This window comes from Nannospalax galili, unplaced genomic scaffold (genome assembly GCF_000622305.1).
Source record: "Nannospalax galili isolate Female #2095 unplaced genomic scaffold, S.galili_v1.0 scaffold146, whole genome shotgun sequence".
Lineage (NCBI taxonomy): Eukaryota > Metazoa > Chordata > Mammalia > Rodentia > Spalacidae > Nannospalax > Nannospalax galili.
This window is the reverse complement of record NW_008357929.1, coordinates 9,441,174-9,456,210: the sequence shown is the minus strand read 5'-3', so window position 1 is coordinate 9,456,210 and position 15,037 is coordinate 9,441,174. Positions and strand designations below refer to the sequence as shown.

Genomic DNA, 15,037 nt, shown 5'->3' with positions numbered 1-15,037 from the left:
TTAAATGTACAAAGAGCCATCTGCTGGTCCCACATAGCCAACTCCAATCAGCAAGACATCAGTGTCCATATTCCCAGGCCACCGAAGCTGAAGAGCTTGCCAAGGCCTTCAGGCCACTGACCCAGGTAGAAGCGGTCTGCTCCAAAGCCACTGAGGGTGATGCTTAGAGCCAGAGCACTTTGACCACTTATAGCCTCCAGTACAATTGCAATAAAGCATTTTGGGAAAAGTACTGTTACCCAGGCAGTGAATGTCGTCCCACACTGTGCAGTTGGCAATGTAATGCTGCCGAGGACAGGCCACCATCATGCAGCTGGTGGAATTGGAGTGCTCATAATCTGTTAAAGGAAGCTGCCAGCAAAATCTGCAAGTCATGTTAATCATGAAGTTCCTCTGGGATTTGAAGTCTCGGTCAACACAGGTAACAGGGTTTCACTGTACAATCAAAAGTGACAGGCTTCCCATATTACCATATTTTCAAAGCTAAGTAAAAACATTACAAGAAAGAAGAAAACTACATAATGAACATAGAGGAAAAAAATTATTGTAAGATATTAGCAAATCAATCAAACTCATGGCTAACATTATGCTTAGTGGTGAAATACTACTTTCCCTTTAACACTGGGAACAAAGAAGGCGGTCTACTTTCTCCATTCCTATCCAACACTGTATTAGATGGTGCAATATTGCAAGAATAAACTGAAGTTATTCAAACCTATTTGCATTTGATATGGTTGCTGCTGTGGTTTGCATGTTGTTTTTTCCCCAGAGATGCATGTTTTGGAAACTTGCTCCTGTGAGTGGTGTATTAAGAGGTAGTGGAGCCTTTCAGAGATGGAGCTTAGTGTGAGGTCATTAAGTCATGGGGAGAGGTGTTGTCTTCAGAAGGGATTATGGAATTTCTTGAGGGACCCTGCTTAGTTCTTGAGGAGAGTTATAAAAGAACAATTCTGGCCCCTCCCTGCTCTCAAGCTTCCTGTCTTGACTCATGATCTCTCCTTTTCTCATCCATCATGAGATGCAGCCAAAGGATTCCCCACCAAAGCTGGGTAGATCCTGGTGCCATGCTCTTGAACCTCAAAAATTGTGAGCTAAATAAACTTTTTATATAGCATATAATTTTTATAATAACCTCAGGCATTTTGTAATGGCATAAGAAAATGGATCAACAGAGTTGCTTACATAGTTTGAGATTTCAAAAAATGAGAGCTAGAGAGTGGGGAAATGGGTCAGTTGGTAAAATGCTTACCTTGCAAGCATGAAGATCCAAGTTAGATCCCCAGAACCTATGTAAAAAAGCTGGACATTGTAGTGTGTGCTTGTAATCCCAGTGCTGGGGAGATGGATAGAGGAAGATCCCTGGAGCTCACTGGTTAGCCAGCCTGGCCTACTTGGTGAACTCCAGGCCAATGGGGACCCTGCCTCAAACAAGACAAGGCAAAAAAATAAACCCAAAAAAGGTGAATGGTGTTTCTGAGAAATGACATCTGAGGTTGTCCTCCAGCCTCCACATGCATCTGTACTTGTGCATGTGCACCTGCACACACATGAACATGCATACACATACACACAGTAGAGGTTAGACGCTATAGAGAGGACCAGAGTCAATGCCCAGGGTTCTCTCTGTGCTTAGCTGAAAGGTGCCATTGCTCTTCAGTGCTGAGGAACCACATGGGGACAAAAGAGAGAATATAAAAGTGGACATCACTTGCACAGAAAAGCTTTGCTCTTTGTCTAAGTCTGTCCCTTTGACAGCAGCTAATGTGTCACCTGTTGACCAGCTCTTCCTTGAAAACTTGCTCAGCTCACCTGAATTATCAGAGGTGAATGGTGCTTCTTTCAACATCAATATTATTTGCCAATTGCTTTGCTGATTGATCAGTGTTCTAAGAGTACTTCAATAAACTCTGCGTAGTCTCCCCACTATCCCTTTTGTGGTGCTAGGGATGGAGACCTGAGATGTGTACCTGCTACATAAATGCTTTACCACTGAGCAACCTTATCAGACCTAAGTAGTCTATCTTTGAAAAAGAACCTATAGTTTTACTCTACAGATAATTGGATGGGCAATTTTGTAAGTAGTCAATTCATCATGAATATTTTTGGCATTACATAAGCTTGTGAGGTTGGCGATTCAGAAAAGTATGTGGGCCATGCTAGTTATCTATTACTGCATTACCTTTACTCAAAACTTGGTGTAAAACAACAACTGTACTTCACATAGTTTTGAGAGTCAACCAAATGGCTCTAGTTCAGGTTTCGGACTCAGTTTCAGTCAAGATGCTGACTAGGATTGCAGTCATTCAGAACCAGGGCTGGCAGATCTGCTTCTTAGATGGCATATGCACAGGCTGTTGGCTTGGGGCCTCAGTCTTCAGTGGCTCAGGGGAGGAGGAACCAGTTCCTTGCTATGTAGAGTTTCTTCAGTGTCTTCATGACATGGTGCTGATTTTTTCCAGACAATTGGTCATGAGTGGGAGGTGGAACAGGTAAAGAACCATAATTTCTCTAAGATCTAGCTTTGGAAGTCACCCCCATCCCTCTGTCATATTTTTTTGGGTGTTCCAATCAACTGTGATACAATTTTATAGGAGACCATTGAAATACTCATGACACTGGAATAATCGTAGCACTATGAGCATTGTGAGGTAGGGGTCCCTTTGGGGGCCTTTTGAAGACTAGTTGTCACCAGTACTCCTTCTGACTCTTAAGGAGTCATATTCTTCCCATGATAAAATACACTCACCCTTTCCCCAGGCATCCCAAGGTCTAATCTCATAATAGTATCAGTTTGATTTTCAGAATTTCATCATCTAAGACAGTTGAAGATGTGAGTGAGCTTTCTTAATTTTACTCTGTAAATATAGCTTTATAAGTGAAACTCTTCCTGAGGACTAGAAAGAGGGATTTGTCTGTATCCACCTCCTTAACACACAAATGGAACAGATAGGATAGCCACTGTAGATGTTTCTAGTCAATCTTTTAAGAGGCAGGGTCTCATTATATTGCTCAGGCTGAACCCAAATTCTTGGATTCAAGTGATCCTTCTGCTTCAGTCTCAAGTAGCTTCAAATACAGGTAAGCAGCACTATGGCTAAAATACCATAAGTTTCTAAAATATTTAAAAATTTTTTTTTGTCTCAAGAAGCTGTATTTTCTGCAAAACTTCTGTGGCTTCAACGTGTCTTTTAGTGTTTGTTATCATTCATTCTGCTTCTGTAATCTATCTTTTCCTCTCAAATGATGAGTTCCTTTATATAAATTTGACCACAGGCATGAACCCTTCACTTTGCCATTATGCCATATTGTCTTTCTTTTCTATCTTTTATCTATCTATCTATCTATCTATCTATCTATCTATCTATCATCTATATCTATCATCTATATATCATCTATCATCTAGCTATCATCCATCCATCTATTATCTATCATCTATCAATCATCTATGTATCTATATCATTTGTCTATCTATCTATCTATCAATCATCTATCATCTATCAGTCATCTATCTATCAATCTATCTATCATCATCATCCATCCATCCTCTATCTATCTATCTATCTATCTATCTATCTATCTATCTATCTATCTATCTATCTATCAATCATCTATCTACCATCTATCATCTATCTTTCTGTCATCATGTGCCTGCACAGATGTAAATGTACCATGTGCACGTAATGGCCACAGAGGAACTGGAGTTACAGATGGTTCAGACAGTTGTTAGCTGCCATGTGGGTTCTGGGAACTGAACCCTGCTCCTCTACAAGAGCAGCCAGTGCTTTTAACTACTCAGCCAACTCTCCAGTCCAGGTGTGGTGGTGCATGCCTTTAATCCCAGCACTCAGGATTGGCAGGTGGATCCCTGTGAGATTGAGGCCAGCCTGGTCTACATAGTGAGTTCCAGGCCAGCTGGGGCTACTGGGAGACCCTGTCTTAAAAAAAAAAAAAAGGACGTGTGCATGCATTGTTATTACCTTCTCACAACTAATGGGACATCTACTGGACTCTTCTGAAAGAGGAGGATTAATTGTGTTTGCACACTGGCACTCCTTTAAGAACATTTGATTAGCTCTGAATCTCAGGGACTCCTTTCTTCTATGCCACAAAGCACTGGTTAACTGTTTTGAACTGAGTCCTACCTGGTTATCATGTTTAAGCACATGTGCCAATCAGTCCTTCTGGTGTTTGGAACTGTTCCAGTATTTTCCAGATCTAGTTGGCACACACAGTTCTCTGTTTTTATCTACTTACCAGTGGAAAGAAACATGTATTTATTCATTATAAACAGGTGTAAACTTAGAAGAAACAGACATGCTTGTATACAATAACACTTTTTTAAAAGTTAAAAAGTCTAAAGATACCCAAAGTTCTAATTATTCACTCTCTTTTGTATTATAATACCTTTCTGTAACACTTTATGGTAACTTTTCCTTTTGAATATTACTATAAATTCAGCCTTTCACAAACTAATTATAGCAGACACTCTTGGGCGTTTACCTTCCAATCCACTATCCCAAACTTTTTGCTTGTGATGAGGAATTTGGGGGAACCTCACACATATTTGGGTGTTATCCTTGCCCATACAACTCAGGGCTAATTCCTGTTCCTGATGAGGCTAAGAGTCATGGTGTTTCTATTTCCCTTTTCCACTTAATAGTTTCAGTGTGAGCATTCAGTTTTGGCCAAAAAAGATAGCAGGAACATCACAGAATCAAAATGAAGTCTTTCTGTTGAATCCTAACAAGATGAAGTTGAAAGGCCATGGAGGGAGGGGCCTCAGGCCTCTTTAATTGGTAATAGGAATTATACTTGCTGAGGATCATTTCATAAAAGATGCCTGACCAGCAGCTGTCTGTTCAGTCTCTGACCAAAGCCACTTTTCTTATTAATCATTGCAGTCAGGGATAATTGTCCTAAACAACTTGTGTAACCTTCTCCATTTTGCCTTTAAAAATCTTTGTCTTGCTGGGCGTGGTGGCATAGGCTTTAGTCCCAGAACTCAGGAGGCAAAGGCAGGCAGATCTCTTTGAGTTCCAGGCCAGCCTGGTCTACATAGCCAGTTTCTGGCCAGCCAGGGCTACAAAGTGAGATCCTATCTCAACACCCTCCCCAACACCCCTTCCCCCCAAAACCCAGTACAAACAAAAAACCAAACAAAAAATTTTTGTCCTGGGGTTGAAGAGATGGCTCAGAGGACCCAGGTTGGGTTCTCAGCACTCACATGGCAGCTCATAACTGTCAGTAACTCCAGTTCCAGGAGCTCTGATGCCCTCCTCTAGCCTCTTCAGGCACCAGGCACACATGTGGTGCATATACATACATTCAAGCAAAATAGTTATGCATATTAAAAATCCTTAAAAAACAAAACAAAAACCTTTGTCTTATATATAGACACTGTACAAAGAATCCTTGTCTTTTTCTTCGTCTCCTTGGCTTTGCCTCTGGTTCCCATGATATGAGTGGAGTATTCTGGATTATAATCCCTTGCTATTTCTGAGTAAACTCTTTCGGAGAGCCCATCTCTCTGTTCCTCATTTTAGGCTGAGAGGAAGTCATTGGGTGGTTTCTGAGATAGCTCTTCCTACTCTGAAATAAGGAGGCACAGGAAGGAATGAGACTTCTTTTCCCACTGGACGTTGATATGTTTGTACAGGCTTCCTGGAATGGCAGCAGCTGTTTTACTACCCCTATAGACACAGCTGAGGAAGTAACCTACTGAGGAACTAACTCTTGAAAAATGACAGAGTGAAAAGATGGAAAAAACAAAGGACCCTGCACCCCCTGCAACAGTGGCCCCTTGGTGACTGACCTAAATAACTGAATTAACCATGTGGGTGTCTTGCTTCCTGAGATAACTGTAATCGCTTGAACCAGCTTTTTCAATTTGCTGTTATGGCAGAAAGGATTCAAATCCATACATTAATCAGTTTCAAATAACCCCATTTATTATTTTGGTTTTGCTATCCAAAATACCACATTGTAACCAGTGAGCGCCTCTGCAATTAGCAGTCTTGCCCTTTCAGTACTGCCTGTGACTTACTTGAGTGCACTCTTACACTTACTTACAGCAGCAGAACCTTTCAAGCTTAGCCTGTGTTTTACCTGCTACCAGACTTGAAATTAGCTACACTCCAAGAGTCCAGGTTTCTTATAATGAAGATTAATATTATGGAACAAAATAAGGACTCTAGAGAATTGATGTAGGCAAGAGGTCCCTGTTAGCAGCAACAAGACTGGAAAAGGCTAATTTTCTTAATGTATAAATGGTTCTAGAAATCAATAAGAAAATTGACCAATATCCAATGGAAAAATGGGAATCCAATTCACAGAAAATACTAGGCTACCATTTTTTTTTAACCTATTGGATTAACTAAGGTGAAAATGGCTATTACTTTACCATTGACAAGAGTGTGGAAGGACACAGTATGATGGTAGAACTGAAATTGTATGTACATAATTCTGTGGCAGGGACTTTCTTAATTTCTACAAAACTTGCACATGCATTGCTATATAAATTCCATCTGTAGGATTTTGTACCACAGACATCTTTACCTGTGACAATTGATATAAATACCAGATTTATTTCTATTAGCATAAAAGTAGCTACAAGAGAATGCTAATAACTTAAACATCTACTCATAAGGGGCTGTCAGAGAATATTAGGCTACAGCAAAACAACAGCAGCCTTCAAAAATAGGCTATTTTATGCATTAATATGAAATCATTTCCTGATCTGTGTTAAAATATGGAAAAAATGAAGTGCAGAGCACAGAATGTATAAATTATGCGGTCACATGCTGTCCAAGGACACACATGCAGAAGTGACCCATAATGATGATTACTGGGGGTGGTTGGGGCAGAGAGAGAGAGAGAGAGAGAGAGAGAGAGAGAGAGAGAGAGAAAGAAAGGGAGGGAGAGAGGCAGAGAGAGGTGTGATTTAAAGTTTAGAAGGTGTATACTGGTGGTCACAGATAGTCTCTATCTCTCTATCTCTGTCTCACACACACAAGAAACAAGTTTGAAAATATGCATCACAGATATACTTCCACTGACTTTCATTTGTTCAGATGGTACTAGGTTTACAGTACCCCGTGCCATGGTAGCACCAAAGGTTATGTTATTATTCCATTATTAGTCATATGGCCTGAGAGTTATTTGTGGACCCGTCTCCCCAGAAGGGAGGATTTATTTACAGTTGAATTTTCATCTCAGGGGGTTCCAGCAAATGCTCCTGGACATGTCAACCCTGGTGCTGTGCTAAATCCAGGGAAAATCAAATTGAGTAAATCATGTTGGGAATGTGGTCCCTTCTTAGGAGAAGCCCTTGTTTAGTGAGGGATACAGACACAAATTATCACAAATCTGTAAACTAGTGGGCAGCAAAAGAAGTGCCTACAAGGGGAAGGTGGTGAAGAGGAAGCTGTTTAGCTCGGCTGCTGGGTGAGACAGGTAGGCAGAATTGCCAAGGAAGACTTCACTGAAAATTGAAGTCTGATAGGGGTTTAGAAGAATGAGTAGAATTAACCAGAAGCAAGTTATTCCAGCAAGCAGATGTGTGTGTGTATAGGAAGGGGTGGGTGGTGGTTCTGGAGAACACAGGGCTCCAGCCCAGAACCGAGCTGCAGGAGATGACGCGGGGATGCAGTGGGAGGAGGCAGCCAGGTCAAGTTTGCAAGGGCTTTGAGGGCCGGGACGTTTGGGGTTTTATTCTGCAAACATCCGGGAGGTGGAGGCTTTTAAGACGAAAAGAATGAGCCCAGAGTCTGTTCCAGGACGGGCAAAGTGTGCAAAGCTGGTTGAATTAACTGGGTACCTCCTTCAAATGCTGCAGAGGATCATGGAGCCTCGCTTCATCATGCCCTGCAACTTTCAGTTTGTTGTCAGGCATGGGTGAACTAACTTTGTGTGTGTGTGTGTGTGTGTGTGTGTGTGTGTGTGTGTGCTTGCTTGCTTGCTTGCTCTGGAGTCAGTCCCAGTCTTCTCACCTTGTCTGAAACTGGGCCAGGTCTTGATTCCTTCCTGAATGTTTTATGCTCAAATCCCCATCTACTTTTCTATTCTTCCACCAAGATAAAGCTTGGAGCTCTGCCTCGGCCAGGGCCCCGCCTTTTTTTGGACTTGGGCAGAGCTCCAGCTGAGCGCTCCTGCCTGTGGCTAGGCAGGGTTGACAGGAGACGTGCCACTCTCTCCATACCTCCACCCCAAGCCAGACTTCGAGGGCGGGATTTCAGCTCTCTTATTTAGCGCGTCCATCCCTCTTCACTCTCAGAAGGTGAGAAAAGGTCCCAGAACAAAATGGGTGTCTACCGCACCCCCATCTCCACCCGGGCCTCCTTGTATCCGGGCTCCAAAAAACGAGGTGCACCTGTGGCTGGTCGGCGAGCACGCGGAGGCATCTCTAGGGAAGGTGCTACGACCCTGCCAGAACACAGTGAGCGGTGGTGAGCGGGTGGAAGGGCATTGGCTCCAAATCAGAGAAATCTCAGAGAGGAGCTGAGCAGTGGCCGCTGGCTTCTTATCAGAGCAAGCGGAAGGCACCTGCACCCGCTGAAATAGTGCACCGAGATGCAGTAGTGCTTGGTGGCTCTCAGTAAGCACTTACTTTATAACTGTTGCGGCCGCCTCGCCTCCTTGAAGAAGGGATACTCGGGTGCGCCCCTCATTTCACGAACTCTGTTGTAACTCAGCGGTCTATCGAGTGCCACATGTCCCGTTCTAATTAAAAATTTTACTTATTTTTATTTTATGTGCATGAGTGTATTGCCTGCATGTATATTAGTGCACCCCCGTCGTGCAATGCCCGAGGAGAACAGAAGAGGGCGTCGGATCCCCTGGAACTGGAGTTACAGACAGTTGTTAGCTGCCATATGGGTGCTGGGATTCAAACCCCCGTCCTCTGCAAGAACAGCCAGTGCTCTTAACGGCTGAGCCATCTCTCCAGCCCCATCCTATTCTATTTTTAAAAGCTATTTCCAATCTTCTCTATAGATGCTGGATCTTTAATCATGGGGACTGAGTGGGTGTTGAGATGGGAAGGAGGAAGGGTGGGAGATAGAAGGTAAGACCAGAGAACTGGCAGATCTTGATTCTGTGATGCTCTCTGCGCATGTCTATCAGGTCTTGTTTTTTATTTTTCTGTTATGACTCCCAATTTCCATCACCTGCCCAGCTTTCTTCCAGATCTCCAGATCCAGATGCTGTCTGGTGCATGGACCCTTCAAAGGAAGATGTGAGAATGAGGTGCTCCCCAGCCTTCTCCTTCTCTTGGCCTTCATTTGACCAAGAATTGAGGAAGTGTAGGCAGTTCTATTCCAAGCCTCCCCCCCATGCCTGCCCCATCCTGTCCAGCAATGAATGTCCCCTAGACTGTAAGCCACCTTCACCTTCCTAACTGGCCTCTCCACCTCTGCTCTAGACCCTTCGGAATCCAGAATGACTTCTCCCCCCCAGCACATTACCACCCTTAAACAATCTGCCTGCTTAAAATATTTCAGTGGCTCCAGTCCCTCCCAGGACTAAATCCAAAGCTTAATCTTACTCTTTTGATCTTGTCCTGTTTGGCTTCCCAGACCTGAAGACACTTTGTGCTCTGGCTTCATAAATCCGCTGGTATTCTCTGCCTCTGCTAGCTCCGTGGCCTGTGCCTGGCACATCCTTTCCTCACTCTTCTGATCCCACTCTCTGGCCATGCTCCTTGGCATCTCCAGATCTCTGCTTGGATGGATCACCCTCCAGGAATCCTGGTTCAGGCCAGGTGGATCGCCTGTGGGTTCTCTGCCTTTATGGGGTCTCCCAGCTCACCTGTTGCTCACTGGACCACAGGCAGGGCTCCCAGTGCTCTGTCCAGTCCTTGGCACATCACTACTTATAGGGAGGAGAAGATGAAGGAAAGGGTACACCTTCCCAACCTCCATTCACCACCCTCTCAGTCATAGGTGAGGTGACAACCCAGAACTGTGGCCCCTGCTGGGCATGAATTCCCTTTTCCTTTCTGGCTTCCTTCTCACCACTTTCTCTGTGGCCCAGTGGAACAGAACTCGGCCTGAGTACCCCATTCTGTGCTGAGGCCTCCTCTGCTTTTCTACAGGTGGAGGAAGTCAAAGTGAATGTGTCAGAGTACCTTGGGTCACTGCTGTTTGTGAAAGTGCAAAAGTGGTATTACCTTAAGGATGATGCCTAGTTCTGCAACTGGATCTCAGTGAAGGGTCCTGGGAATCAAGGAGCAGAGTACAGGTTCCCTGTTACTACTGGGAACAGGGCACTGACATCCTGAGCCTCCCTGAGGGCACTGGTAAGCAGAGGGGTAAGGTGTGAAGGGGCATAAGAGAAGCTGAGCCTTGAATGTGTGAGGAAGAGGGCAGCATGTGGGGGAACCTGGAGGCTATGGGTATTTTTTTATTTTTAGTATTCTATTGAGTTTTTGTGCATTTCATATAATAACATCCTAATCAAATTTAGACTCCTCCCCTCCCCTCTGCCCTCCCTACCCTCAAAGGCCCCCCCCACCAGATTTCAGGTATACTATTATATATATGTTAAGTCCTATCTGGTCAAGCATGTCTATCTAGGTGGCCCTCAGTGCAAATTCATCCACTGGAGTCTAGTCAGCCTATCTAGAGTCATTCTCTCTCTCTCTCTCTTTAAAAAATATTTTGCATATTTATTTATTTATTTTTAAATAAATAATTTATTGAGAATTTCATACATGCATATAAGGTGTTTTGATCAAATCCATGCCCACTCCCTCCCCTCCAACTCCCTCCATATCTCCCCATCACTTTTTTCTGATAATTTCATGTACTCCTTCTTCTTTGATTTACTTATTTTTTTATGGGGCTTTTGACTACTCTAACACTCCCCCCCCCGGAAGAGGTAACCCTAAAATCTTTTAAGGATTAGATAAAAGCTCCCAAATATTTCTGACATTTTTCACCCTTGCAATGGAGTATGTTGCTAAGAGACCCAAGACATTGTGAGTTTTAGCCAAGAAACTGGCTACTTTTCTTTGGGATCTTTTTTTTTCCAATTCCCATTTATTTTTGGCTCTTGGGGCAATGTCATCTTTTCAATATGAAAAAAAGCAAGTTCAACACAAAATAGAAATCTGAAGTGTAGGAAAAATGGGGTGGGGGAGTGACCCAAAGCAACAGACAGTTACCTCCAAAGACAGATGCAGCTGAGGACAGCTGGGGGACTGTAGGTGGAGATAATACTGTATAGTCAGTCCCCTCCTGAGGCTGAGATGGAATAGGTGAAAAACAGACTGAAAACCCACCCTCTTCCCCCCAGTGACTGGGATCTGCCACCCCCAACCCCCATTCTGTCATCTACTACTTAGGCTTGGGATGGTGGCCACTGTTGGTTTTTGGCACTGGGCTGGTCTAAATAGGATCTGGAAGAGACTCAAGTTTCCTGGAAAATTTTTCTGGAAGAATATTAAACTGGAAAGTTATGAGAAGTGGGTACCAGAAGGAAATAAAAGGTAACCTAGAAGGGCAGAAAGCTAGATCTGTCAGAGTGGAAAGAGAAAGGAGACGTTCCACAAACAAATATTTATTGAATGCCTACTATGTGCCAGGCACTATTCACCCCCCAAAATAAAAAACAAACAAACAAACAAAAAAACCAGGACAGAGGCAGTAGAAATAAATTCTGAAGGAGGAAAGGGGCAGGTGAAGAAAGCTGAGGGAACTGGGGAGCCTGATGTGCCGCAGGGCTCTGCCTTTAGGCCTCCTCTTCTGCCTCCTCACCGAAATCCTCTTCCTCTTCTTCAGTGGCATCCTGGTACTGCTGGTACTCGGAGACGAGGTCGTTCATGTTGCTCTCGGCTTCAGAACTCCATCTCGTCCATACCCTCACCTGTGTACCAGTGGAGGAAAGCCTTTTGGCGGAACATAGTTATAAACTGCTCAGAGATGCGCTTGAAGAGCTCCAGGATGGCAGTGCTGTTGCCGATGAAGGTGACAGCCATCTTGAGGCCACGTGGAGGGATGTCACAGACTGCGGTCTTGACGTTGTTGGGGATCCATTCCACGAAGTAGCTCCTGTTCTTATTTTGCACGTTCAGCATCTGCTCGTCCACCTCCTTCATGGATATGCGCCCACGGAAGACAGCGGCCACGGTGAGGTACCGGCCATGGCGTGGGGGGAAAGGGGTCACAGGCAGCCATCATGTTTTTGGCATCGAAGACCTGCTGGGTGAGTTCAGGCACGGTGAGGGCCGGATACTGCTGGCTTCCACGGCTGGTGAGAGGGGCAAAGCCAGGCATGAAGAAGTGGAGCCGTGGGAAGGGCACCATGTTAACTGCCAGCTTGCGGAGGTCAGCATTGAGCTGGCCAGGGAAGCACAGGCAGGTGGTGATGCCGCTCATAGTGACTGAGACCAGGTGGTTCAGGTCCCCGTAGGTGGGCGTGGTGAGCTTCAGGGTGCGGAGGCAGATGTTGTAGAGGGCCTCGTTGTCAATGCAGTAGGTCTCATCAGTGTTCTCTACCAGCTGATGGACGGAGAGGGTGGCATTATAGGGCTCCATCATGGTGTTGGACACTTTGGGTGAGGGCACCAGGCTGAAGGTGTTCATGATGCGGTCAGGGTACTCGTCTCGGATCTTGCAGATGAGCAGGGTGCCCATTCCAGACCCAGTGCCTCCAGCCAGCGAGTGGGTCAGCTGGAAGCCCTGCAGGCAGTCACAGCTCTTGGCCTCCTTCCGTACCACATCCAGGACAGAGTCGACCAGCTCCGCCCCCTCCATGTAGTGGCCTTTGGCCCAGTTGTTACCTGCCCCGGACTGACCAAAAACAAAATTGTCTGGTCTGAAGATCTGGCCAAAAGGACCTGAGCGAACAGAGTCCATGGTCCCAGGTTCTAGATCCACCAGGATAGCTCGAGGAACATACTTGCCGTCTGTGGCTTCGTTGTAGTACACGGAGATGCGATCCAGCTGCAGGTCGCTGTCCCTGTCGTAGGTACCGGTGGGGTCGATGCCGTGCTCATCTCTGATCACCTTCCAGAACTTGCACCAATCTGGTTGCCACACTGACCGGTCTGGATGCGCACGATTTCCCTCATCGTTACTGTTGACTGCAACAAATTTTTGCTTGCTTCAAGGTATTTACCGAGCAAGAAAAGATATTAATAAGGATTTTTTTTTTCTGGGCTGGTCGCATGGAAGAATGGAACGTGACCCCGGAGGCTGGAGCGGCGAGATGCAAGCTCGATGGCAGAAGGATTCTGACTCTTTGGGATCTTTTTATCCTAACTGTCTAGCCAATTCCTACCTCCTATTCTTACCACACCATCCTCTGAAGAGGTTTTCCAAATTGCCAATAGGGAATCCGGCACAGACTGCTCTGGCTTCTTCCATGCTGAACAGGGACACAGGGTGAGGCAATTGGAATAGCCCTTCAGTGGGTCTATCTAAAAACTCCCAAATTGCATAACTCTTATCTCTACGGGGGGGGGGGGGGGAGAAAGTCCCTGACTGGTGAATAGGAGATGTGAAGGAGAAGTAAAGGCAAGGGAAATCAGCATTACAAGTTCTAGACAGGGAACTAGAAAAGTTAGAACAGGGCAATTTTCAAATATATCCCTCTATTGGGTTCCTCCTCATTTTTCTTTTGTCTTCCAAGGCTGGACTCTAGAGTGAAGGATTCAGGATTTGCTTTCAGGTATTTTGATAGCTTTTGGAGTGGTGAGAATCAGTGTCGATTCCCTCTCAAAGGCTTGTAGATGGGGGAGAAAACAAATTTATCCATCATTTTAGAACAATAGCTGGTTGTCTCCCTTAGCTACATGTGGGCACTACAGTATTGCAGACCAAGATTTGAAGTCTTACATCTGAGCAGCACTTTGTGATTAGAAACAAAATCATCAGTGAGAAATAATGGTCTAATTAACAGTTAGGGTAAAAAAAAACCCAAGGAAAAGTAGCCAGTTTCTTGTCTAAAAGTCAAAATGTCCTTGAGCCTAGATGGAGAAAATGAATTTATCCATCTTTTAGAACAATAGCTAGTTCTCTCCCTTAGCTACAGGTGGGCACTACAGTATTGAAGACCAAGATTTGAAGTCTTACATCTGAGCAGCACTTTCTGGTTAGGAACAGAATCATCAATGAGAAATAATTGTCTAAATAACTTTTAATATAGACTTAAGCCTAATGTCTGGGAAGTGTAATCCCTTGAACTCTTAAAGAAGTATACTGATGATTTTACTCTTTGGTTATACTTTCCTTTTGGGTGTTGAAGACCATACAGTTGGCCCAAATAAATCAATTAATTTTTACACTTAAGGTCATTTGAGGATCTGTTTCTCAGGGGTCACATGGGCTTGGAAAGAGCTCCTGACTCTTCTCTTTTACCAGTTCCAACTATGTGAAGATAAGTCAAAGGTCCTGCTCGACCATGTATGGCTTCACTTAGAAGCATGAATAAGATGTTTCCTCTGAGTTGACCCTCCTCTTTGTAGACTGGACACTGGTTCAGGTCCATCTTGTGGGGTCTCCACTTCCTCCATGAGCAGGTGACTCACCACAGTTACTGGACCTTTTGAGAGATGTTCCATAGTCCCCTGAAACTTAGTCGACCTTGGAGGGCAAGGGGCAAAAACTGTCCTTTAAGCTCTTCTGAGAACATTAGTATAGGTCTCAAAACGGCTGTTAAACTTCCAATAAGGTTAGTTCCACCAATCTGGTACTTTTAATTATCATGTGCTATGTAGATAGGGCTTGGGTAAAAAACCAAATATTCTCAGATAAACCTTTTTATTTTTTTGGTCTTTTTGAGACAGGGTCTCCCTGTAGCCCTAGGTGGCCTGGATTTGCTATGGAGACTAGGCTGGCCTTGAACTCACAGAGATTCGCCTGCCTCTGCCTCCTGAGTGCTGGGATTAAAGGCGTGTGCCACCATGCCCAGCCTGACCATAGACATTTTAAGATTATGTGTATATTATTTTTGACTCATCCTTCAACAAGGATGAGTATATCACAACAAACCTACACAGACCTTCATCATTTGCTCAGGCTTTCTCATTTTTTTTGTC

General features: G+C 44.5%; 1 protein-coding gene and 2 pseudogenes across 1 annotated transcript in view; 1 reads left to right on the top strand and 2 right to left on the bottom strand.

Moving 5' to 3' along the window:
* LOC103752180 lies at positions 1 to 466 on the bottom strand (annotated as a pseudogene).
* A 7,832-nt stretch (positions 467 to 8,298) lies between these two features.
* LOC103752179 (arachidonate 15-lipoxygenase) overlaps positions 8,299 to 15,037 on the top strand; it is a 19,456-nt gene continuing 12,717 nt past the window's right edge. Inside the window, 4 exon segments of the mRNA XM_008855885.1 lie at positions 8,299 to 8,352; positions 8,354 to 8,434; positions 10,091 to 10,232; positions 10,235 to 10,294. Of these exon segments, the coding sequence (XP_008854107.1) occupies positions 8,299 to 8,352; positions 8,354 to 8,434; positions 10,091 to 10,232; positions 10,235 to 10,294 (337 nt within the window).
* LOC103752178 lies at positions 11,713 to 13,069 on the bottom strand (annotated as a pseudogene).